General features: G+C 37.7%; 1 protein-coding gene across 2 annotated transcripts in view; it reads right to left on the bottom strand.

The window, feature by feature from the left end:
- Positions 1 to 24,715, bottom strand: part of TBC1D1 (TBC1 domain family member 1) — a 113,672-nt gene that overhangs the window by 47,203 nt on the left and 41,754 nt on the right. For both annotated transcript variants that reach the window (XM_009280157.2, XM_009280156.2), the window contains exons 2-8: positions 15,773 to 16,306; positions 12,615 to 12,704; positions 8,729 to 8,833; positions 7,962 to 8,094; positions 6,444 to 6,535; positions 4,709 to 4,819; positions 1,962 to 2,090 (exon numbers count right to left, since the gene is read on the bottom strand). In XM_009280157.2, coding sequence (XP_009278432.1) covers positions 1,962 to 2,090; positions 4,709 to 4,819; positions 6,444 to 6,535; positions 7,962 to 8,094; positions 8,729 to 8,833; positions 12,615 to 12,704; positions 15,773 to 16,306 — 1,194 coding nt within the window. The remainder of the gene's footprint in view (positions 1 to 1,961; positions 2,091 to 4,708; positions 4,820 to 6,443; positions 6,536 to 7,961; positions 8,095 to 8,728; positions 8,834 to 12,614; positions 12,705 to 15,772; positions 16,307 to 24,715) is intronic.

Raw genomic sequence — 24,715 nt, forward strand, 5'->3', positions numbered from 1 at the left:
ACAGAGGTTTCATTCAGGACAGTCACTGACATTTTAAAGGATCCTGTGGAATTAAGGAATTCTCATGGGCAATGATGTGCTTTCCATGATATGTGCATAATCACATACTGCACACATGTACTATAACTACTGTTAAAGTACCTTCTGTATTCCAAACAGGAAATTTTCACACTAAGTACTTCTCACCAAGATACAAAGAAACGAAAAGGCTGTCTACCACAAAGGACTTAAAACCATATAAATTTAATGCACAGCAAAACATAATTTCTACTATTATAATTTCAATGCCTACAAATCAGAAAGCATAAATATTTTTGTATAATCTGTTCAACAATATTTTTGTATAATTTGTTCACCTAATGTTTTTATGTAACCAAGAGAACTATCAAGAAACCTACTGACGGATTCTTACGTGCTAACACAACTATGGAACTTGTATCTTCCTAACCTTAAATGGTATTTTTTTATGTTCTGATGTTAAGGCTTATGTTCTCTTTGAACTGTTACTCAAGGTAAAATATAAAATGTTGTAGTTATTCATGATGGAGACGATTCGCTCCTTGAAGCTCAGACAAAATGTTTTGCCTCAGATCTGAACAAAATCAAGAATTTCCATCAAAGCAGCCATGACAGTGAAAATGCAACCAATATACTGTTGTCCTTATGTGAAGACAACTTATGCCAGTCAGGACAAACTGGCAAAAATTAGAACGGTAACTACTATAGTTACTGTAACAACACTGACATTACGTTTTACATCCTGAACACACCCACAGCAGGATTTTATGGGGGTGAACTCTAGAAACGCTGTCTGGGAAGTAATGACTGAAAATCCTCTCTATGTGCATAATTATAACAGGGAGAACATGCTTTTGCCATCATTTGTTTCATAGGAACAGGTTAGATACGATGTCTGAAATAAGCTTTGAAAGCCTAGTTTTGTCACTACAAGTTGCATGTCTATGAGTCAATAAACTGTACTAGATCTTGCTTCAATTTAACTGTTTGCTGATGAGAAATGAGAATGCCCAATTTTTGTTACTTAATATTTGTTGTTTGGCATTCTGTCACAACTATCTTTTTCTTTTTTAAAAAAAAAGGGAGAAGGTCTGATGTTTTTAATCCTTTGCCAAGCAAAAGTCTTTCCAAGTCTCCCATTATTTTCCTCAGACTTTTTCCATGAGGTGCAAAACAAAGAATACTTGAATGAGAAGACACTCCGTAGGTTTAAGTAGTGCTTAAACTTGACATCCGATTTGTTTTCTTAACCACTACTGTATACTTTCAGCAGATACTTTCAGCCATCTGTTCATGATAAACATTTTCCCAACATATTTTCTTGGGCATCACTATCACATAGGAGCTCAAGTTTTTCCCACTAATAGGTATTGCCAGACACTGTTTACAACGAATTTTACCTGATGCGATATTGCATAAATGCCTTCATATTCTTAGTGCCTTCTGAAGTTCTTTACACTCCTTGCCTTCAAATAATCTTAGCATTTGAAAGTTCGGATGCCCCATTATTCATCAGTTCTGTGTCACTAATAAATACTATCTCGTTAGGAATGCTTAGTCAGTTCCCTAATCATTTCCTTCTACATAAAGAGAAGTGAACAATTATAATTACTTTTTTAATTTTCTAAATCCGAAAGAGAAATAAAACAATGGCTGCTTTTCATAAGTTCTCATGCTCAACTTCATATTAATTTTTTGAAATACCTATATACACTATTTCTTATCTAGCAATTAGTTCACTTCTTCCAGGACTTGGTATTCTCTCTACCAAAGCCCTGCTTTGTTTTGTCTCCTTCTAACATGTACACTCAAATATTTTTGTCACTGTGCCTTTAATAACCACTTGGCTACAACCTGGAAGGATAACAATATGACTTTTCTATCATTCAAATAAATAAAACAATAAAATTATGTTCAGAGGCAATAAACATGAAGATACTTACACGTGATAAAATACTTTCAAATGATTCTGTCAGAGATCTTTTTGCTTTGTTCTTTAACATATCTAATCTGAATCTGGGAGCATTGCTGGGCACCTCATTCACAGCATTCTCAGCAGGGGGTTGTGAGGTCTGCAAGTGTTTAAAAACATAAATGTGAAATACTCAACAGCATGGAGTAGAATCTCAGTGAACAGTCCAAAGACCTCGGTAATCTGAATCAATACTTTCTCCTGGTGTCCTTGGCTTTTCATGCCTTTTCCTCTACCGATACTTACACTGAAGTTTAACAAACTATCCTAACATAAGACCAGGAAATCTCTTAAAGGAAATGTGTTGAGTGTAGTAGCACGCTTCAGAAGAATTGCCATTTTGATAGGGATTTATGGCTGTGTTGACAAATTTCCTTTAACGCCAAAGTACAATTGTACAAATTCTAAATGTTTAAGTGTAACAGGTTAGAGATTTCTGATGGATTTACTTTTCTTCAGCCAAGAAATTAATCAAAATTGATGAAGCTTATCATTAAAATGAAAATTGATGAAGCTTATCATTAAAAAGAACTCTTAAGTGTCTCCATTATATTAAAATGGGGCTTTCCAAGGGCCAGGAGGGTGTATAACAAGCTAACTCTTCTATATATTTCACCAGTAGAGACACTTCCACCTTAAAGCTAACAGTCTATTGAGAGTTTTGCTTTTTAAATAAATATTTCAGCCCATTTTTAGTGCTTGTGAAGACTAGCGTAGTGAATACAAAAATGACACTACGATGCAAATACTACCATCCACACCTAACACCTGCAGTAGAAACCAGAGCACAGTTTTCAGTGTTATTTTTGGGGGTTCATCTTGAGGCTGCCAAGCACCGTAGCCCTCTCTACCTGGCCCTCATTTCAGAGATCTGAATGCTTGATCTATGTAACTATTAATATGTGGGCAGCTGAACAGCACATCATCACCATCACCAAATACTCCTGTCTAGATGTAATTTTAAAGCATCCTATTCCCAGTACGACAAAGTTACAGGCTTCTGTGTTTTCTTTTTACCTTCATTCATCTTATCCTCAAAAGGCAAATCAGATGCTGCCTGCTATTATGTTCTTATGAAAAGACACTTATTCTGAAGGTCATTTTAGTTAAATAAGATCCTATTATAACATTTCATTTTTCTCCTCCCCTGATTTAAACATACAAAAAAAAAAGTGATGAAAAGCACAAAAGTGAATACCTATGCAGAAAAGAAGGGAACAGGGACATCAGGATGTCATGGGTTAATGATTGCTGGGACAAATAACACTGCCACAGCACATGTTCAAAGGTATCTGCTATTACACAGCTCTGGAGATAAATTATCAGAGTAAATATAAAATGTTATGCTAAGACAAATGATGGACTGAGGGCAAGTCAACTCTGCTCTTAGAGCATTGGCATCTTTGCAAGTGTCAGATTAACCAATTTTGGTTCCAGGAACTGAGCAAACAGACTGCAGCAGGCCTTAGGAATTTTAAAATCACACTGAAGACATATTAAGATGTTATCTTGTTTCGTATATCTCTATTTCCAAGCCATTCGTGACTGACAACTATTTGATAATCAGTTGGCATCAGACCAAATAAAAATATTTCAAGTATGATGATAGAGGACCTCAGGCAATGTTTCTTCCTGTCATGCCATAACTACAATGTTTTTTTTCTTAAAAACGTATTTCTGGTGAGATGCCCAAGACAAGAAATCAGAACAAATTATGCAAAGTTTTCTTCCTGCTTTCTCAGGGAGGTCAATAATTAGCCAGTAAGTCATAAAAGGAGAAGAGATTAACAAAGTGAAAAAACAGTAAATGAAGACTTGCTGCTATTTCCCCACTTTCTTCAGGGGTCTAATTACTTTCCATATATTCATTCCATATTCATTCATTATATCACAAATGGCCAACAGCAGTCATCACAACTACTGGCCAGCAGTGGTGGGACAGCCAAGACCTTTAAAAGGGTCAAGTAATTGGAACTGAAAGTTTCCAGAGAATGGGTGCTGATCCTCTTTTAAATACAGACCTCCTCGAGATGTCTCAAGTCAGTCAGTCACAAACCAAGGCATCCAAAATCATTAGTTCCTTTTGAAAAATCTTAAGTGTGATGTATAAATAGCCAGTTAAACAGCACTGATGCAACCTGATACAGAATGAAAGGTAGCTCAGCTCTTTGGAAATAGATGAGTCTCTGCTGCTGTTTCTGCAGCAATCCTCCTCAGCTACTCCTTGAAGCCACTTCAAATGGTGGTTTGCACACAAGAAATAACTTCCAGCTATCGAGTAAATGTAATAGTCTTTATCAAGGATCAAATCCAATGTGTTGTCAGGACACTGAACTCACACAGACAGACAGCGGGATGGCAAATGCCACAGATCAGCTGAGAGCAATTACAAATTCATTACATGTTCTCTCACATACATTGAATTTTCATTGTAATGAGAAGAAAGAAACCACCAAATTAGTGGTCTACCTTGTGTGCACCTCTGTCTCCTAGGCCTGAAATCAGACTGTATCGGGTACCTCAAAATCTGAGATATGCCTGTTTTGGCGCATGACAACAGCCTAAGAATCATAAGCAAAACCAGTGTTCACCACTGCCTACAGTTTGAAGTTCCAAAATGCCAGTGATGGAAATTTGCCTTTGGAAAGATATAAAAATGGAATGGAAGATTTTTTCCTGGCTCCTCCTTACAGGAACTAAAACTGAATGATTACTTACCTGTTTCGCTTCTCCAACATGAACATGGTCCTTCTGTTTTTCTTCATACATGTTTCTCAAAACAGAGATAACCAACTCATTCTCTTTTTGATCATTTCTTGGTCTTAATTTCTTTAATTGAAAACACCAAAAGCACAGTAATTATACATTTGTATAACAGTTAGCAAATTTTTACTCTTTTCATTTTGTCACTGTCAATACGTCATTAGCGTAAGTTTAACTTGGTTAATGCTACCACTGCAGTCCACCAGAGGACACCAGTGTCCCACGCAAAGCAGCAATACAGCCAGAGAAACACTTGACCTCACTTCACACAGAACAGAATTTACATGAAAGATAAAGGACAACTGTAGAGGTATCAAATTGCCACAAGCAAATAAAGACTTTAAAAAATATTTTTGCCAATTTGCTTTTGATGTAAAGAAAACCAACACACTGTAGTTCTGAGTTTGGAGCATACATGAAGTACTGTCTTGCAGTTATGATGCACAACCCTTCTCCTAGAAATCCTTCTCATTGGATATTTCATTTTTGGGAAATGATAGGTTTTTAAAAAATTAGTGCACAAGGTGAACATATTTGTCTCTGCTGCATTCTATTTAGATCTGAATTATTGTAAGAGAAAATGTTTTTAAAACAATTTATTATAGAATTTGATCCCAGAAACCTAGCTTTTGAAAAGCATATGCTGTTTTAAGCCTGTTGATGTAATACAGAGCATACAGTATGAATTAGCTAATGCCAGGGTAGCACATCAGATTAACAAAAATATCCTTAGAAAGTTATAAAAATGCAAATCATGGTTACAACATACGGAGCTGTAAGAATGCAACAACTAAAATTTCAGGCAGTCCAACTCAAAAAATCAGCTGAAAAAGATAGACAGGAGAGATGTACTTTACCCTTGGTTTTACTAAGTTAATTGTTTGCAGACTCTCACCAGAAGCAATTAACAGTTTCCTGTGACCACTAGAAGCTTTAGACAGTTAAAATGTGTGCAGAATACTAAAAGGCAACAGTGCCAGCTAGCTGCTGTATACTAAGAAATTACTTAGCTCATGGAATCGCTCCCACAGAGTAACTTCCAAATTTGGTACTGGATGATAAACTGCCACATGGAAACACACAGAGACTGAAATGACTCAAGAGAGGAAGGAAACATTATTTTTAAAAAAGTCTGAAATTTCCTAATCTTCAATAGTGTGCCAAGCCCAATGACATTTCCTACAATGTTCATCATCTGTCTTAAATCCAACTATGCTTTCCTCTGTGCTAAAATGGATTTCATTCAGAAGAGAGAAAGTTAAACTTTTTTAGTTAGTTTGACAAGTATTAAGATCTAGGATAAATTTTAGGCAGGAAATTTTCTGATCTGGGAATGTTACAGTAATTTGTTTTGGTCAAAGTAACAGTTGAATGTTCTCACAGTACCAGTTACTGCCTTCACCCACAAAAAAATGCATACAGTTTTACTCAGTGAGAAGTCAACATTTTCATGGAAAACAAGTAGTATTAGGGGAAGAAAAATGAGTAAAATAAGCTATTTTCATCAAAAGACAAGTTTTTAACAGCTCTAGAAAAATAATGATATTGAAATTAAAGCACAAGGTGATTAACAGTCTATTAAATAAAGATCATGAATAATTCACAAAAAAATGAGAATAACTTTAATTCACACTGATGTTAGCAAAAAACATCAATTGCTTTAAAATCTTGTAGGAAACAAAGAGCTTACCTTAACTTCTTCAAAAACAGAGGCCTGCTCCTGGTTATTTAGTGTTGTTAGATGCTTTTGGAGTTCTAGTTTAGTCTTAGAAGGGTGTAACCCTACCAAGAGGAACAAAAAAGAACAAATCACAGGGTCAAATTTGTCATTATTAATCAATCACATAAATATGCACACAATTTAAGCCAAAGCTCATCAGTTATTTGAGCTGACCCATTGCACTGATTTCATAACAGGGCATTAAAAAGAACTCTAGGTTAATTTAAAGCTACTCCTAAACTCGTCTTTAAAATGAGGGACATGAACTCTGCAATGAGGAGATTTACTGAGCACAGACCAGGATTATACTCTTAGCTGAAGATTCCATTATCACACAAGATAAAATAAACCCACAGTCTACTGCATTTTTAGCAGACTGCTTTGTTGGTGTTTTATGCAGTACTGCTTGGATTTTGCTTTGTGGTATAAATATAATTTCCATTTATTTTCTCCAATTTGTATGCCTTGGCCTCTTCTGAAAAAGAGTGAATTTATTGCATGTTAGTGAGGTTCTTGCTTTGCCTCTTGCTGAAAACATTTACTGACAGTCTAAAGCAGACTACCCTGTCATTCAGATTTTTTTTTTTCTGCTCTCATCCTGGATTAAATTCCTTTCCTCTATTTTCTGTGGAAAAACAGCAAACCATCAACAGTATTTTGTACTGCAGTTTCTGATTATGGCATTCCTCCTTCAAAAAGAAGCAGATGATATGATTAACCAGGTGGTATGATTAAAGGCATTAAGAATCATTTGCCTTTAAGAAATTTCTCAAAAATCATAGCTAGCTGAAGACCAAAACAGAGTGAAAAGTAGTTTTGGAAGTTCTCCAGTTTCATCAAATTAATACTACATAGGTTTTAGTCCAACAAGCTACTGTCATGTGATCTGACAAGCTGCTGTTGCCCTTTATTCACCCCAGACATTGCTTAAATGAACAAAACGTAACTGTGAAATCTGCTGAAAAGCAAAGAGTTTTTTTTTTTATCTTGAACTTGTTTTCTGGGCAACAACTACAATTCTAACTGCTGCATTTTCATGAAGCATAGGTCAACACCACCATATTAAAAGCTCGCTGTTTGGTTCATGTTTAGTGGTAGTGTAATGCCAGTATCTAAGTGGATTCAATAGGACAGCAGGTCATAGCTACTGCAGCATATATTCTTCAGAAGTTCCTTATCTACAATCCTTTGTGTTTATACAGCTAATAAAGCCAAGCTAGCTGCAATTCAGTAATATTTAGACTCTTAATTAGTTTTCAAAAATTCAACTAAAATACAAGAAAGGAGTTTAACTTGTGTTAGAAAATTCTTATTACCTTACAGATAACTTTACATTGCAGTCCTCTAAATAAAGAGACTGGCTTTCAACCCTCCATCCCAAGTCCCAAGCTCTTTTTAAGCATTCATTCCCTTACATTCACATGTAAGACTGTTCCCCAGTAAAATTGTTAGAAAAAATATTCAACCAGAAAGTTCTTTAAACCTCACCTTCTATCTTTTCACAGAGTTTATGCAAGCTTTGCATAGGACATCCTTCACAGAGCTGGGGCTGTGCCTTGGAAGTTTGCTGCACAGCAGCTACGGTGAAAGCCTGTTTCAATGTCATCATGATTTCATCAACCTGAAAAGAACAGAGTGCAAAAGAACAGAATTTCACTCCTCCACTGAGCTTCTGTTTTCCTTAACACAAACACAACAGACTTTTAGAATGATACTGCCACTTGTTTGGGAACGTGGTTACGATTAAAAAGAAAAGCTGTTCCCATGCCCTTTCTGCACACAAACACACAAGCAAGACAAAACTCATCGTGAAGTCCTACCTCTTCCAGGCCACCCAATTTTATTACTGTGGTCTAATAAAAGATACTACCTCTATCTAGAAATCTTTTCTAGTCTGTGATAAAAAAAGCCTACTGCAGTTGTGACACACTGGCGTGACCTAGAGCACAGTAGCGTAGTCCTGATTTTCTTACAGGTACACTATGAAAAAACCCTCTTCCAAAAAAGAGGCATACAGTCTAACTTAGTTTGTGCAATGAAAGGAAGTTTTATTGGGTTTTAAAGGGAATTTTAACTTCTGCTTTCAAAACAAATTAAACGTTCCTTTGCAGACTGCTATGTTAGTTACATTTTTGAAATAACTATATTTCTGAGCAGAGCAGGATTTGAAGACATTCAGTAAAATACAGAGCATGGAACAACAGAAGAATTTTAGGGCCTAATAATCTATTAGGCTCTTCTTTTCTTTCACTTACCAGTGCTTCATCTGTACACTGAAACACGTAGCAAACAAAGTGGAAGCCTCCATTTTCTGAAGACTCTCTGCAGATGAACCCAAAGTGATCCACATGTCTAATTCCCTAGCACAAAAGCAACAGTAATAAAGCAGTCATATTTACTTTCAATGTTTAGTACCTGTATTTTTGCAGTAACAAAAGCATGAAAGGTCCAACAGCATTACAGATAGGTCACATATCTCTGTTTGGCTACATTAAAGTCATCTGGTCATTAAAAATCTATTACGTTATAGAACCTATTACTTCATGAATCGTTTAAATTTCACTTAAGTCAGAAGTTGGTTGTTGGTTTTGGTTTGGTTTTGTTTTTTTTTTAATGACTGAATTATAATAGGTCCATTGGAAAACACTTACAGGGATGAAGAAATACTATTCAAGATGTATTTTACTCAATATTGGAAATAGCAGGGGAAAAAGCTTGCTCCGTTTTTCTTCTCTTGCTTAAGCAGTCAACAATTGCTTTACATTTGTAAGAGCAAATCAAAGCAGTAGTGAAAATGGATAAAAATTTTTTTTTTTCATCTGAAGAAAAGCTTGGCTAGTTAAAAAATGAAAATGGTTAAATACATCACCTAAAGATCACTCATGGAAGCATTTATTTCTCCTAAAAGGCATGCAAATTCAGGCACAATCTACTCGCAACAGCAGATAAGCAGCACATCCTGGTAAAATGCTAAGAAGGTTTTTTTAATTGCTGGCAATTTTTTTTCTTTTATGAAAAGACTTTCAGATGAGTAGAGTTAGATGATCCCAGTGCATGTCTCCTCAGTGCACCATTCTTGGTAAAAAAAAACCAAACAAACTTATGACGATGAATTACATGCACAGTGGTAGAGCCTGTTTATAGAAATTCAATTACACACAGCACCATTTTACTACCTTCTAGCTGTCATTGCACAACAATATTAAAGTCAGGTAAAGAGAAGCAATAAACTATTGTATCAAAAATCATAACAATGAATCACAGTAAATCAGAAATTTCAGTGAAATGTAAACAATCTGAAGATGTCAAGCAGGACTTTTTTGTTGTTTTTTTTTTGCTTTTCCTTGTTAACACAGCAAGATTCAATGAATATTCTCTTTGTCTTTTTATCATGAAGACAACATTTTAAAAAAGCATTTAAAAAGCATAAAAAGTGAATACTTCTATAAAACAGAATGGCCAGGTGTCCCAAAAAAGAATATGTTATAGCATCAGATATCCTTAAGCAATCCGAACAATGCTGTCTTATCATTCGAAATACTAACAATAAACCTTCAGAGCATGCCAGCTGAATGAAGGAAAATAATTTAATGTACATGGAGATATCTGGTTTGTTGAAGTGTGACAATTACACATGGATAACAAAGGCTTTATTACACAAACATCAGGCACTAATACACCATAAGAACAAAAGGATCAGAAGGACATTCAAGCGACATAAATCCCGCACCTTCTCCAACTGTAGCTCCACTGGATGTCCAGGCTAAGCATTTTAGGAGGCAGCTATGTGATAAAGCAAGAACAAGCTGATGCAACACGCTTAGTCTCTCCCTCCATCATCCACATCAGAGATGTGTACAGAACACACTGAACCCCCTCTCTAACCCCCCAGCCCATGTTTCTTCTTCTGAAAGCCCATTTCTTCTCCTGAAAACCCAACTGCTACAGTGGAGGAAGCCCAGCTGGGATCACGGTCCTGCCCACAAAACTGTGAGGTACCAGGAGCTGGCAAATGCTTTTAGCTGTTTCAGATTAGCTAATTCAGATACTGCCCCAGGACCACATACTTCTTTCTGCCATTATAATGTCTCACCAACGGATTGGGCATTCTGGAAATTACGTACTGATTTTGATCTCCCTTATAATTTAACTCCAGCGCCTTCAAGAAAAGATGATTAAAGTTCTTGTATGATCAAGATGAGTCCATAAGATCATTCTGTCAAGTCTTCTGAAATGTGCATACTTGGGGGAAAAGCCCTCTGTACCCCAATACCAGTATTTGCCCAATTGACATATCTGCCCAGTAGCACATTCTTCAGACAGGAGGGGAGAATTCAACCAGAATCTCACTCCTACTGGTCTAAGGAGCACAACCGTCTGCTGAACTTCAGGGCAAGTCACAAAGTCTACCTAACTAGCTCCTGCCTAAGGAGACGGCCTAAGGGAACATGGGGATAAAGATTTTTCTGTGATCAAGGAGTTCTCTTCAAAGCTCTTGATCCGACAGCATGCAAACTACTTATGTTTACTCTGAAATTTTCAGAATAGGTACCTGTATGTTTAGTGATGAAAGCTATCCTCATCAAACTAAAAACCAGTCATTTATGAAAAAAAAAAAAAACCCAAACCAATCTAAAAAAGCTAGAAGCAAATAACAGCAAATCATATTCCTTATATTTAAAAACGGGTAAATAAACCCACTGCAAAAAAAAAAGGTTTGCCCCAATATCATTAAGACCAGAGCCTGTGATGCACTGAGTAGACCTGCACTATGCAAGTAAGCCAAGTGCAAAATAGCTCCTAGTGCAAGAAAGACTGGCACAATTCACATCCTGGTATACTAGGTCTTATTCCCACCCAAGCCCACAGTGCAAACAAGCATTGCATTGGTTTAATTCAAGGTGAATTTTTAGTTAAACTAGCAGGAACATCCATTCCTCAATAAATGTAAGTTTATTTATATAATTATAGTTCAGGTTAATTTCTCAGAGTTTTAAACGAAAATGATTTGTAACATGTTTTAAAGGAATTAAGTGTTCTCTGAGGACTCTATACTAGTTTAATGGATTAAATTCAATTTCCCCATTCACTTAAACTGAATCAAATCTGGTACACAAACTAAATACAAATAATGTCCTGCAGAAAAGAAAATGGCTAGTGAAAGACAAATCCCTGCATCATGACACTGGTTAATTAACAAAAGCAACTGGTCTATGAAATGTCTTTACGAACAGTTGTTTCGGTCTGCAGGTTGATATCTGAGCAACTCTCAAGGGAGAGTCCTCTGCTCCTGTACACAGGACCCGCCAGCAGTTAGTGCAGCTGCCCATACAGGAGTGCTGTAATTGCCCGAGCTGTCCCATGTCCTTGATGTGACGGTGACTATTCTGCCCTCACGCTGCTGAGCCACTGCAGTAACTGAGTGTGAATCACACGCCTGTGTAACCTACGCAACAGCATTACCACATCTTCACATGTGTAAGCTGCATCTCTTTCAAAACATCATCACTTAAAATAAGTCATTAGATAAATTGCGCCCTCACATAATCGATGCAAAAATCAAAGAGCCACGAAAATGAGTGAAGGACAAGGAAGCAAACTCTATGGGATAAGGAACAGGGATTAATAGTGAATGAGGAGGCTTTGAAATATGCTTGCCCTCAGTGCATCACACACACTATCTCTGCATAGCAGAGGGTTCTCTTCTTTTACACACATGCAATTTATACTCTGAAAAAAATATATTTTTAAAGTATTTTTCAGAGAACTCTTACATATCATTTATCTCCTTTCATTATCACTTCTTGAAAAATACAGCTCAGAGAATCCCAGATTTGCACAACTGTGATTCACACCCGCTGAAATCTCAAACCAGAGCTGACCAGGGTGTTCCTTCTAGCTCATATTATTCATCCACCACACACAGAAGTGAGTCTTTATCTCAGAAATCACAATGCAAAGCATGAGAAAAGAATGACAGTTTTACAAAATTACTGATTAACTAGCAACTTGTCAATAGCAATTACTGAAACCACTGGGGTGAGAATCCATTTGAAATGCTAGGAGAGAAGAGTGCATGAGCATTCACAAGTGGAGAAAATTTAAACACAAAAAGAGAGAAGGAATACACTGCAATCTTACCTGAGAACAAAAGGATATTTCTTTAAAGCTTTTTTCAATTGCTACTTTTTTTGTGTCAGGACTGATAAGGTAAACTTCAGACTGGCCAATCTAAAAAGAGCAAAATAAATAGCAAGATGATAACAAGTAACATTACACTTCTTTTTGTCTCACTATAAAAATGTTTCCTGGACATAAATCTCAATTTTTTTTCTATCTATATATTTAGTCCAATTAGTGTATTATTACCAGAGAAAGAGAGAATACTGAAACAACATTGATTTGGCATTCTACACCCTACTGAACTCAGATCTAGTTTCACATTTGAGATAAAAGACTGAGAATAGTGTTTAATTAGACGAGAGTAATAATATACCACAAGTAACTTACTTTGCACTAACAAAAATATACTCACACTCCCTTTTCTTATTTTCTGCAGGTTTGGCGCATACCACATTCCCAAAAGCTACTTAATGAAATTGTCCTAAAATTTAAATCCAAGTGTGTGCCTCTACCTGTATTCTACCTAATTCTTTTTTAGGGTATTATTTATTTATTTAAGACACATATAGCATTTAATTTAAAAGCTTTAACTGAAACTATAAAAATGAGCTTACTGGAGTATATTTTCTAACTTAATTTAATCTGTAGGCCATTTGTACAGCAGTATTCCAAAAGCTGATGCTAACTTTCGATTGCCAAAGGGCATTTTTAAGGTGAAACTATTGTTTTCGATTTTTCAGCTTCTGGCAACGTCTTTGTAACATTTTAACAGAAAAAATTTAAATTCCTCATAGTTTCTAGCACATCAGAAAGTCTGCTAAGGACAAGTCTCATATCAGATTTTAGGGAAGATGGGTGGAATCTGGATCTACTAATGAGCATGACTTAGACAAACCTGCTGAAGTATCCCAAAAGATGCACATAAAAAGATCAGCAGAACCAGTATACCAGTAATTTCTTAAGGAAGGGGGAAGGAGGGAATCCTATGTGTAACTGGATCAAGTGAGATGTGCCACCTCTGTGTGTCTAAAAATGGTCCTGTGCATTCACCTTCCATCTCTTCTTTCACTTCAATCAGTCACAATGATTTTCCCCAACTCCCTGCTGGTTTCCTTGTATTGTCCCCAGGGCTGACCTTGCACGTGTTCATGGGGTTATTCCTTCCAACACCTACTCAGCAGCCTCCTTCTGCTCCCTTCCCCTCCCTGCATCGAGGGGCTCCTTCTTAGCTCAGCCCCACATACTCCTTTCACACTTGGTCCCAGGGCAGCAGGGTTCATTTGAAGCCAACTGAACAAGGGGAAAAAAAACGCCAATACATCCCCCCTGCCAAAATACAGCCAGGAGAAAAGCCTAAAAATAAAAAAAACCCCAAAACTAAAATCCTAAGAAAGTGGCTAGGAAAGCAGTTCTTCAGAAAGAGATACCAAAATCAGGACTATCTGAACCAGGTCAGGAGAGGCAGCAGATAACTCATCCAAACATTTTTCACACCTCATACACCAACCTCTGCTGCAGTCCTGGGGAAAACCCAAGTAAGAACTTCAACTGAGAAAATACAAATAATTTTTTTCCTCTAAATATAAGTTACTTTTAAGCGTTTCATGTGTAGCCACACACAAACTGATGAGCAAAGGTGAATACCTGTGCACGCTGTATGCATACCGTTACTCAGAACCTGCTGAACACGGGGGACAGCTAACCAACAAACCCAGCTCTGCCACGAGCTGCTAGCTTGTGGATACTGGAGGCACAAACCACAGTTATCACTTCCTTATATTCAGCTGAATTTAGACTGGCTGAATGGCAAAAGAATACAACTGTGCATACTAAACAGTATTTTCCCAGGCAAAAAGCAACCCAAGATAGAAAGCAAGATCAGCAGAGCCCCACAATTTGGAAATGAGCCTGTCAGCAGGTGACTGCTGTTATATTCAGTCTGAAGCTGCATGTGTCTTTGAGAACCACTGCATCTATTTAATATAAATTTAAAATGCACTCACTGGAGAAAGAGGATCCAGACCTAAGTAGTCCATCTATAATCTCCCTATCTCTAAAATATGTGCCATGAATTAATAATGGAGTCAGGATTTTTTTTAAAATTAGGTATTATTACAAAAGGCGTCTATATTTTCTGTGTGAAATACGTGCTCAGGGGAAGAAGGTAAACATGGAATTGTTTTTACTGGAGCACAAAATTTCTCTCCACCTTCTTCCACTTCCCTGTCTGATGCCAGCCTGTCACGACTAAACAAAAGTTTTAAATCAGGTACAGCTAACTACATCTCTTTCTGTGTGTTACTTTTTACAGATATAACACTTCGGCAATCATTCTTAAAGCAGCACTTCTCTTTCCCCACTCCAAAAAAACTGCTGTAACTGCACCCACTCCACTCTGTTGTTGTCCTTAAGAACTCCCAGCCCCAACAGCAGCTGACAGATCCAAGATGACCTTATGATAGCCAGCCATTGCAATATCAGCTCCAGGTTTGCATTATGTTTATAAGATACAAGATATATAAAATGTTGTATTACTTATCTATTATGAGGATTATAAGAGGAGCAAATAACACATTCCTTACTTGTTTCTCAGGTCTTGAAAAATACTTTTGCTGCTCATCTATCAAGGCAAGGGCATTGCTAGCCACACAAAAGTAGGACAGGAGTGGAGTAGCCTAGGAAGTTACTACACTATTCTATCGTTACACAGACATGTTGGCAGCAGGAAAAACTTCACAAATTATGCTGCTTATCATGGGTCATAAAGTCTGCTAGCCCACAGTCATGCTTTAGTCCTTCTACTCCAGTTACAGGTAACTAATTCACCTGGAAATTTATTTCTTCTGTTACTAGTTAGTGTAACTGTACATATCATTTTGCAATTGTAAAACTACCTACTAACTTGCTGTAGCTTTCTAAAAGCTGTCTTTAGAAGCCCAATGTTTCAGGTAGTGCTGTTTTAAACTATTTAACGTAAACTAATTTTGACTACATAAAAAAATTTACACTGACTGGTAATGCTTTCTAGAGAAATATGTGAGTTAACTTAAGTTCTTGTAATTGCAACAAAGTTATTGAAGAAGTAACTGCCATCTGTCAGAACATCTGCTTTGGTGTTTGCCACTCCAAATTCTGAGATGTGAAAATGCCACCAAGAGCTGCAAATCTTTCTTTACCGTAAACAACATTGTCCGGTTTTCTGCAATGTCTGTTGGCTGCACAACACTGCGTCCATAGATAAGTTGACTTTTAAGGTTCAGTGAAATTGCATCTTCTTCAAAAGACCTGACAAAGCTGTTACTCCTATGGCTTCCCTCTTGCAAATCCTTCTTAAAAGCAAAGGAACGAAGCCCAGGCTGAGAAAAGGATTTCCTAATTGGCCTTTTTTCTTCCTCTTCACTGACCGAGGGCTGAAAGACAGACCGAAATTTGTTGCTGAAAGAGAAGCCTCCAAAGTTATTGGCAGTTTCATGTTGTTGGGATGATGAGTTGAAATCTGATTTTTTTGTACAACTTGCACGATTAAATTTCTCTATGCATTCATCGATGAGTGCTGGAGGTGCATTTTTATGTGCTACTGTCACCCGTCCACAGAACAGCACCTCAAACTTTTTGGCAAAAGGGTCTTCAACGTCTGAGAGATTATTCTGAAACTCTTCTTGACGAGCAATTTTTCCAGCTTGTCGAATAGAACTTATAATCTCAGGCACCTACAGGAAGGAAAAAAATACACAACGTTAGCATCTAGTGCTTTATGACAAACAAGTTGCAACACTAAGAGGTGCTTCCTGCATTTTTCTGGAGTAACTAATTTGGTTTTGTTTTCTGAAAGACCACTTAAATTGATCTTGTATTTGTCCAATAGACACATTATAGAAGTTAAACACTGACTAGGTGAATTGCTCATTTGTCTCCCTGCCAGGAGTTCACCATTATCAACATGTTGTCAGAAGAGCTTCGTCTCTTGTAATGCTGTGTGTTTTCAGTAAAACTTTTGCACCCAAAGGAACCAGTATAATGTGATAAATTCAAACTCAAAATGAGAGATAAAAATACTTCAGAAGGCGTAAGAGAATCCACAGACTAATTAATTGGGAAAGTTATTTAATCTCTGTTATTTTTCACTCCCTTCTCTTACTCAAGCATTCATGTCATGTACATTAATGAATCTCTTGAAAATTTACTTTCAACTTCGTAATAGCATATTACTTTATTATGGCAGGGGGGGGTTGTTGTTTTTTTTTTTTTTTTTTTTTGATCTGTTCAGGGCAAGACAAGCAGGTTTATATCCCTGCCCCAGTCAAGCCCCTGGCTGCTGCTCATGTGAGTCTTTACTGGTCAGGTCAGGCTAAACTGTAAGTAGCTGTGTTTTTTAAAGAAACAGATTCATTATTTTAGATGTTCATTTTTATTCTACCCTCCTAGATGACACTCAAATAATATTACTTCCACATACAGTATCACTTGCAGGGCATTTGTATGAGAGAGCAGTCTGCTACAGCCCACAGATGTTGTAATTATAAACAACCCAAACTGCCATCTGATATATTGTTAAGTAACAGTAAATGGTCACAGTTTCTGATACAGTTATAAGGTAGGAAGACACATATGCTACCTGCTAAGCTGCTGCAGGGCCGATGCTTGGTTACATCCCACTGCCTTTGGCTGGCCTAGGAGATTAAGGTTCTTCTGCAGCATGCGCTGCTGCCATAACGACAAATGCGGGGCCACCATCTATGATTATCACCATCTATGATTCTGCCAACTTTTTAATTCTCCCAAATTACTTTGAGAAAAATCCATGCTAACTGTGCCAGTTTCCTGACAAAACAAATTTCCTCTGTCAAGCATTGGTTGGAGCTTACTTACTTACAAGTATTTAGTTGCAGATAGTACAGAAGGAAGTCTGGGAGCAGCAGACTAAAACAGCAGCCCAGGAAAGCCATCTCCCCTATAAGAAAAGGCATCCCTAAACCTAAACAATGCTTTAGAGACATGACCTCTGCCTTTTTCAGACATTTCTATGGTTATCTAATGGCTTAAGTATAATGCAGTAATGTAGAAAAACCAATGCAGGAAACAGCAAAGGACTTGGGGGGGGGGGGAAGGTTGAACAGTGAAAACTCAATGGTTATATTCTGGGTGCTCATAAAGACCTCAGTAGGATTCTTTTTATAAACAATGAAACATAGATAGATAGATAGATACACACACACATATAGCTAGTGGATTTAAGACAATAAATAACAGATTACAAAATAAATAAATAAAACAACTCAGGAAGCATTACTTCACCCTCGAGGGCAAGACATGAGTCATCAGCTAATCACCCAGCAAAGACAATGGGGGAGAGGTAAGAAAAGCAGGGTCATGACTTCAGAAGTCTGTTCTCACCTATGTCAGGAACCAGTCAGAAAGCCTTGGGCTTGGGCAGTGTCATGCCTAACATTTTAATCATATACAAGAACGTAAGGGTATAACGAATCTTTATTACCTCAAACAATATGCATTTGCTCAACAGTGAGTTCAAGGTTCACCTCAGTTTTATTTACCTAATACTCCCTCAAAGAACCAATTTTTAGTCACATAACATCAGGATGACAGTGAAACATAAAACTTTATTCTACCCATATTTCAAGCTGCAACTGCTTTAGCATTTTTTAATAAACACATTTTATTCTTGTGAGAGTGTCTGAACTCACCAGCCATAGGCAATTTTACTTCTCAGTTGCCCAGAATACACACAGAGACCTGTGATCCCATCTCCACTTTTGCTGAGGCTGCAGAGGTGACAGCAAGGGAATGAAGTATTTCCTTGAAAACACTCACGTTGTCAAAGCCAGGAACATCAGCCCTTACCCAGGCCAACTGTGCCACCATCTCAGTCAGGGTTAAGCTCCCCCAGCACCACCCATACTGACGACTATAAGGACAGTTTCCAGCAGTGCAGGTGCTGCAAGGGTTATAGCTGAGCTGAAGTCCAGACAAGACTGGATCCGTCACAGGTGTGCGGTTATTGAATTTGATTTCTTCAATTTTTTTTTGTTATCAAACACCTTGGACATTGACAAAATTGCTATTCAGCAGTGGCTGGACTTTACATACAGACAGTAGTTAGAGAAAGACACTACATCACACAGAATGACTTTGCAGTAGTTAATAAACTTCAAGTTTGCGGAGACCTAGTGGGCCTGTTGATGAAAACCAAGGGAAGTATTTATTTATTTATTTTCACACATGCTAAGGCTTGAATTATGTCATTTATAAGTAACAGCTGGCTTCCATGCTACACTTACTGAAAAACAGACTCCTCTATTCCTGCTTATTAACCTAAAAAAATTAACAGCCTGTTAATACCATTTTATTACTTCTGATTAGGCAATTGATGCAGTATTGCTCTAGCAGAAGCAGCAAATCACCACCTCACTTCCCTATGACCCTTACGTACGTTAAACATTGATCTCTTTTCATTAGTAAAGACAAGACGCCATGATGAATGAGGAAAAAAGCAAAATACATATTTCCCTGGAACTATCCTTGGTGTGATCAAGATTTGCACTCTTTTCATCTACCTGTACTGTTCCAGGCCTTCTATGCAAGTATCTAGCAATGAAGAATCCACACGCTCCTGTGTGTCCTCTGACCCTAGCTCCCTCAGCAAACAGGCCTGGATGCTGAGTACATGAAGATCAAGTAAACATTAGTTAAAAAAAGGGGGGGAAAAAAAAAGAAAGAAAGAGAAAGAAAAAAAAAAACACCTGTGAAATGTAAATAAATGTATTTCTAATTATTTCAAATTATTAAAATAAACAATGTAGGCTCTATCCTGGCAAATGTTTATTAACCACAGCTGGAATTTTTCCAGATTAAGAAGCATGGCACTGGGCCAACAGTAGCCACATCTCTTGCAAACCTCCAGCAATTAAGATGCAAACTGAATCAGGTTTTATGGCTCTTCAATTTGTATCAAAAAACAGCAAGGATCAAGTTGCTCCTGAATTAAGTTAATGTTGCTTGGAGTTTTTTTAAAGGTTGTGGGGTTCTTTCTGTACATAAGAAAAAGTCTTTTTTATTGTAAGGGTGGCCATGTGCTGGCACAGGTTGCCCAGAGAGGTTGTAGAGTCTCCATCCTTGCAGATACACAAACTCTTGACTGGACACAGCCCTGAGCAACCTGCTGTAGGTGACCCTGCTTTGAGCAGGGGGCTGAACTAGATGACCTCCAGAGGTCCCACCCTATCTCAGCTTGGTGCTTTAGATACCAACATCTTCTATACAGACCTACAGGTAATTGTGTCTACCAATCCGAACTTCCTAAGGCAGTGGGGGAGGACTGCTGCACACATGTATGATTTCTTCGCGCTGCACAAATTCTCTTTTCTAGCATACTTCTATTCTTAAGTGTTTTCTGACTTGTTTCTCAGTATAAATATGTAATTAGTGGATAAAGATCATTTCTGTAATCAGAAAAACAACTGCTGATGACCTAAAATTCTTTCCCTAAAACCACAAAACTATGTATAGAACAACAGTGTAAGCAATGATGAAACTTCACCAAACACAGAATGTTACCTTCTCATCACTCACTCTGGGCCAAACAGGACTGGTAAACAGAAGACACAACTGAAATGTATTAGGAAAGGTTTTTGTATTTAGAGCATCTGAATTAGATGCAGAAAAAGAAGATGTATCTAAAACCGTTAAAATTTAACACTGGACTGTTGTGAGTCTCTCTTTTTTTTTTTTTTTTTTTAAGTAGACTATGTTATTTCTGCTATGATCAGAATGTCTATTTTGCGGAGACAAAGCAGGGAATTGAAATGCTGAGTACTCTTGTGACTTGACTCCTGGGTAATCAAGCAAAACACAAACCAACACCTAGAACTTCCTAATGCACATTAGCCTGTTACTAGACAAACAGCTACAGCTTCTACACCATGCACCAAATCATGAGAGAAGGCAATAATTTTTAAGCATGCACAGGTTTGCTGCATCTGAAGAACAAGGAACAGCTCTTTCCCCTCACAGAAAGAGAAACTGCAGTTGCATTTTTTTCCCCATGCAACCAGAAGTCACCCTGTAAGTTTACATACAAAGCATGCAGTAAGATGTCAATGTCTTTAGCCTGTCAGTGGATTTGAGAAAGACTGAGAAACTATTTTAATGAAAAAAAGACCAGTAACAGCTGAATGCAACAGCTGCCTTTTGGTAAACAAGACCAGACTAAAAAAAGATTCCCTGTTTCCTTAATACACAGTAGGTAGGAAAGCAAAACGTACCACAGAAAAAGAACTGTTAACACATCAACCAGCCAGCACTAGGGGGAAAAAAAAAAGTGGGATGATTTATGATTTTAGATGCTACGCAGTGTTTACACCTACAGTACAAACCTACCAGTTTATACCTACTAGTCCCTTCATAAGGCTTCAGGTCAGTGAAGGGCTCAAGCACAGGCTTAACTATTTCAAGGGAGTAGGTGGTTTTGTTTAATATAAGACAGCTCCTGTGTTGTCAGGAGCTGGTCTTATACAACAGACTCCATAAATTCTTGGAGACTGAAAACCATTAGGGTAAGATCTTGAGTTGAACCTCAGAAGGTCTCACACCACCCTGGCTGGAATAGAGCCCTAAAAATCTCTCAAAGCTCTTGAAACAAGTAGATGTTTTGATTAAGTGAGTTTTGCCTGCCTACTCAAGTATGAGAGGACATCTGAATTAATTTTAAGTGTTTTTACTTGCCTTTTTTTCTGACCATAGCAGGCTCAATAAAATACATCAAGAAGTCTAACATACTGTTTGCTGTTAATACCTTTACCTTCTCTGTTTTACTAGAGAGTGCTGCTACAGGAAAAATAGTGTCCACAGCTATATATCTTGGGAGAAACCATCTAGTTGTATCAGGACAGATAGCAATATTTTTGTCACCCATAAGGTATTTATAATCATGGAATACTTTGTAAAAGTAGTAGAACAGAAGAAAGGAAAATCATTTTTGAGACATACAAAACATATAAAAAGATGACACAGCAAAGTATTTATTTCATTTTTAAAAGACTGCATAAAATCTTTAATTTCGGTAGTTTGATATGTACTAAAAAGCAGTTGGTCTGTTTTCAGCACACTTCTAGCAAAACAGCTGTGCAGTAATAAAACAGAGATCAACGCTTCCCATCCTTATCCACAACAAGGATAAACCCACACTAGTGATCAATTAACTTCTTTGAACAGTTTTCTCCACTCAATGAACTTAAAGTTTGGCATTTTTAGATGTAAAGCATTCTAATTTGTAGATTTCAGTGGTTTGTTTGTTTTGTTTTGTTTTTTTAAATCAAGATACTGCACAATTTCTCCTTTCAGAATCACAGAATAATTTAATTTGGAAGCAACCTCTGATGGTGCAGCCCCCTACATAAAGCAAGGCAAACTTTCAAGTTAGATCCAACTTCAAACTTAAATGAGACACTGGGGGTCACATCCAGCTGAGTTCCAAGTAACCCCAACGACGGGGACCCCACAACCTCCTCTTCCCAACAGGAAACCTACAGCTGCCAGAAAAAGAAGAGCAAGACATGATCAGCCGAGATTTCTTTTGTGAGAAGTCTTGCCCACTAGTTTAACCAAAGAATGAACTAAAAACTTCTAGCACACAACCACAGTCTTTAGTCTCTCACTGAAGTAAAAAAAAGAAGTTTTAAAAGTGACATAATTTCCTTATTCCTCAGCATTAGTAGAAATTCAAGGTAGAAAAGAGTAACAAACTTTTCAAGTTAATTTCCATTTCAGTGAAAGACCTTTTATATTCAGGTCTTATCTCCAGTGTCTTCACAGGGTTTTTTCTTATATTATCTTGCTTGGAGACTGCTCTACAGCCTCCTACACCTTGCTGACTTTTTCTAGTCATTAATTTTAATTCTCGTTTTCCAAATTTTCACCCCTTGACTCCTAATCAACATTTCTATGGAGTACTTTAATTCTTAGCTTTCTTCCTTTGATATTTCTTGACTTTTATTCCTCCCATAAAGCCACTTTCAAACCAAGACTTAATTCAGAAAGAGAAGCAGAAACTTTATCGTTCCTCCAGTCCCTGGATGATGACCATTTGCAAGCTCCCGTCAGCTTGCTCTGGTTTTCTGTGCATAACGAATGCACCACGGGTAGAGCCAAAGCAAGATTCTTGCCACCAGCTCTCTAAGTACTTAAGATCAGTGGGTGCACGGAGAGACAGTTCACCTTTGCTCCATGACTTCACGCCTCAACACATGATCAAAAACTTTGCTGCTGTATCCTCACTGCTCATAAAACAACTATGAATTGCGCCACTCTCAGCAGCTTCACCATCTGCATGTGTTGGTCTAGCTCATTTCTCTCTACAGTACCTAAAATGCACTAGGTGTCTCATTTAACCAGAGAACTTGTGGATATCTTTTGAGAAAGGAGAACAAGTCAGAGCAAAACCAGAGGGCTGGGAGGGGTAGCCACACTAGCAGCCAGCCAGGCTAACCACACCGCAGGTGTGCTGCTCGGGAAGGACTGTGAAACCAGACCTGCAAAGGCAAGACAGATGTTGTTTCAACCTTGATAAGGGAAAGCTCAATGGCTGAATAATACTGCCATGGACCTCTGAAAGGAAAAGCGATAGTATGCATGCCTACTTGTGGGTGCGGTTTGTTTAGTTAGGTTTGAATGGGCATTACACAGAGAATGGGATAAGTGAGGGTGATGGGGCTAAGATTCAAATTTTGCAGGGATGTATGTAAGAAGCTGATGAACAAGAGTGCACTAAAATTCAGAGGATATTCTGTATGGGGCAGAAGAAAGTAATCTGTTTAAATCCAGTTCTTTTTGACTTGGAGCATGGTGCATGAGTGACACTAGTGTCCTCTGAGATGACTTTGACACGGTAAGCACCGAGAGCGGAGCTCCACATAGCCAACACGTACTCCTACAGTTTACACGTTATCATAAAAATCCATAAAAGTGACTCAACTTCCCACGTACATTGAGTGCTGCCTCCAGAAGATTGCTAAGTAATGCAGACTGATGCCATGAGTACTGTATGCCACTTTCACAGTATCACATTCCTTTTAATATTACAGGCAAATCTCAGCTTGAGAACCTTCCTCATGACTCCTCAGCTAGATGGAAAAGGTTACACTTTTTGCAAAGTCATGTGAGTTGGAGAGCACTCCATGCAATTTAAAGAGGCACAAAAAGGTTTTCTTTCCTTTCTGAAAAAACCAATATTTGCAGAATCTGTTTATAGATTATCGTAAACAAGCTCATAAATAGAACACAATTGTACTCAGTGTTCTAGTGAAGTTGGACTGCTCTATTTTGTGGTGGTGCTTACTCCCCAAGAGAGATACATCATGTTGCTGATACATTTTAAGGTTTTCTTTTACATGCTCTCAAGACATACCTTACTTGAAGCCCAAAATACAAGAAAACCTGGCTACTCTCCATAAATAAACCACCATGTCCCAGATTGCTGCTTACTTTTGGACCCCTCCCCATGAAAATGCATGATCCAAAAACAAACTGCAGCTGACAGAAGGCATCCGTGGGCTTTTAGTGCAGCTCTGAATGCAGTGGCACCTGACGGGCTCTGAAGGGGGTACTCCTACAAAATCTACTTTTGGGAAGCCTATTAGTGTATTCTGCTCCATACCTGGAGGGTTTATCATATGGTTTTCATTAATTCATTTTTCCCTAGCCCCCTTCTGTCCTAGCAATACAAACCATTCTTTTCATCTTGTACTGCTTCATCAGCTCCTCCATTTAGTACCATAAATTTTTAAGCAACAAATGTGAAATAAAGCAAGTCAACAGATATTTCAAAAGCGCATTAACATCTTCATAGTGTTATCTTCTCCATCTTTGGTTTCAAAGTTTTCTTTTCACACAATTTCACAAATGAAAACAGCACTTGAAGACATAACAGTGGTTGCTGGTCATACTTGCAGGATTCCTGGCTCACATTTTACAAGGTGACTATTGAACAAGGAGGCAATAACTGTTGTAAAGTAATAGCTAGAAACATCTGTGCTCATTCATTATCAACAGAGATTAAATCCTTTTTTTTTTTTTTGTGGGGGGGGGGGGGGGTGTGGAGGCCATCC

The sequence above is a fragment of the Aptenodytes forsteri genome, unplaced genomic scaffold (genome assembly GCF_000699145.1).
Source record: "Aptenodytes forsteri isolate BGI_AS27 unplaced genomic scaffold, ASM69914v1 Scaffold35, whole genome shotgun sequence".
Taxonomy (NCBI): domain Eukaryota; kingdom Metazoa; phylum Chordata; class Aves; order Sphenisciformes; family Spheniscidae; genus Aptenodytes; species Aptenodytes forsteri.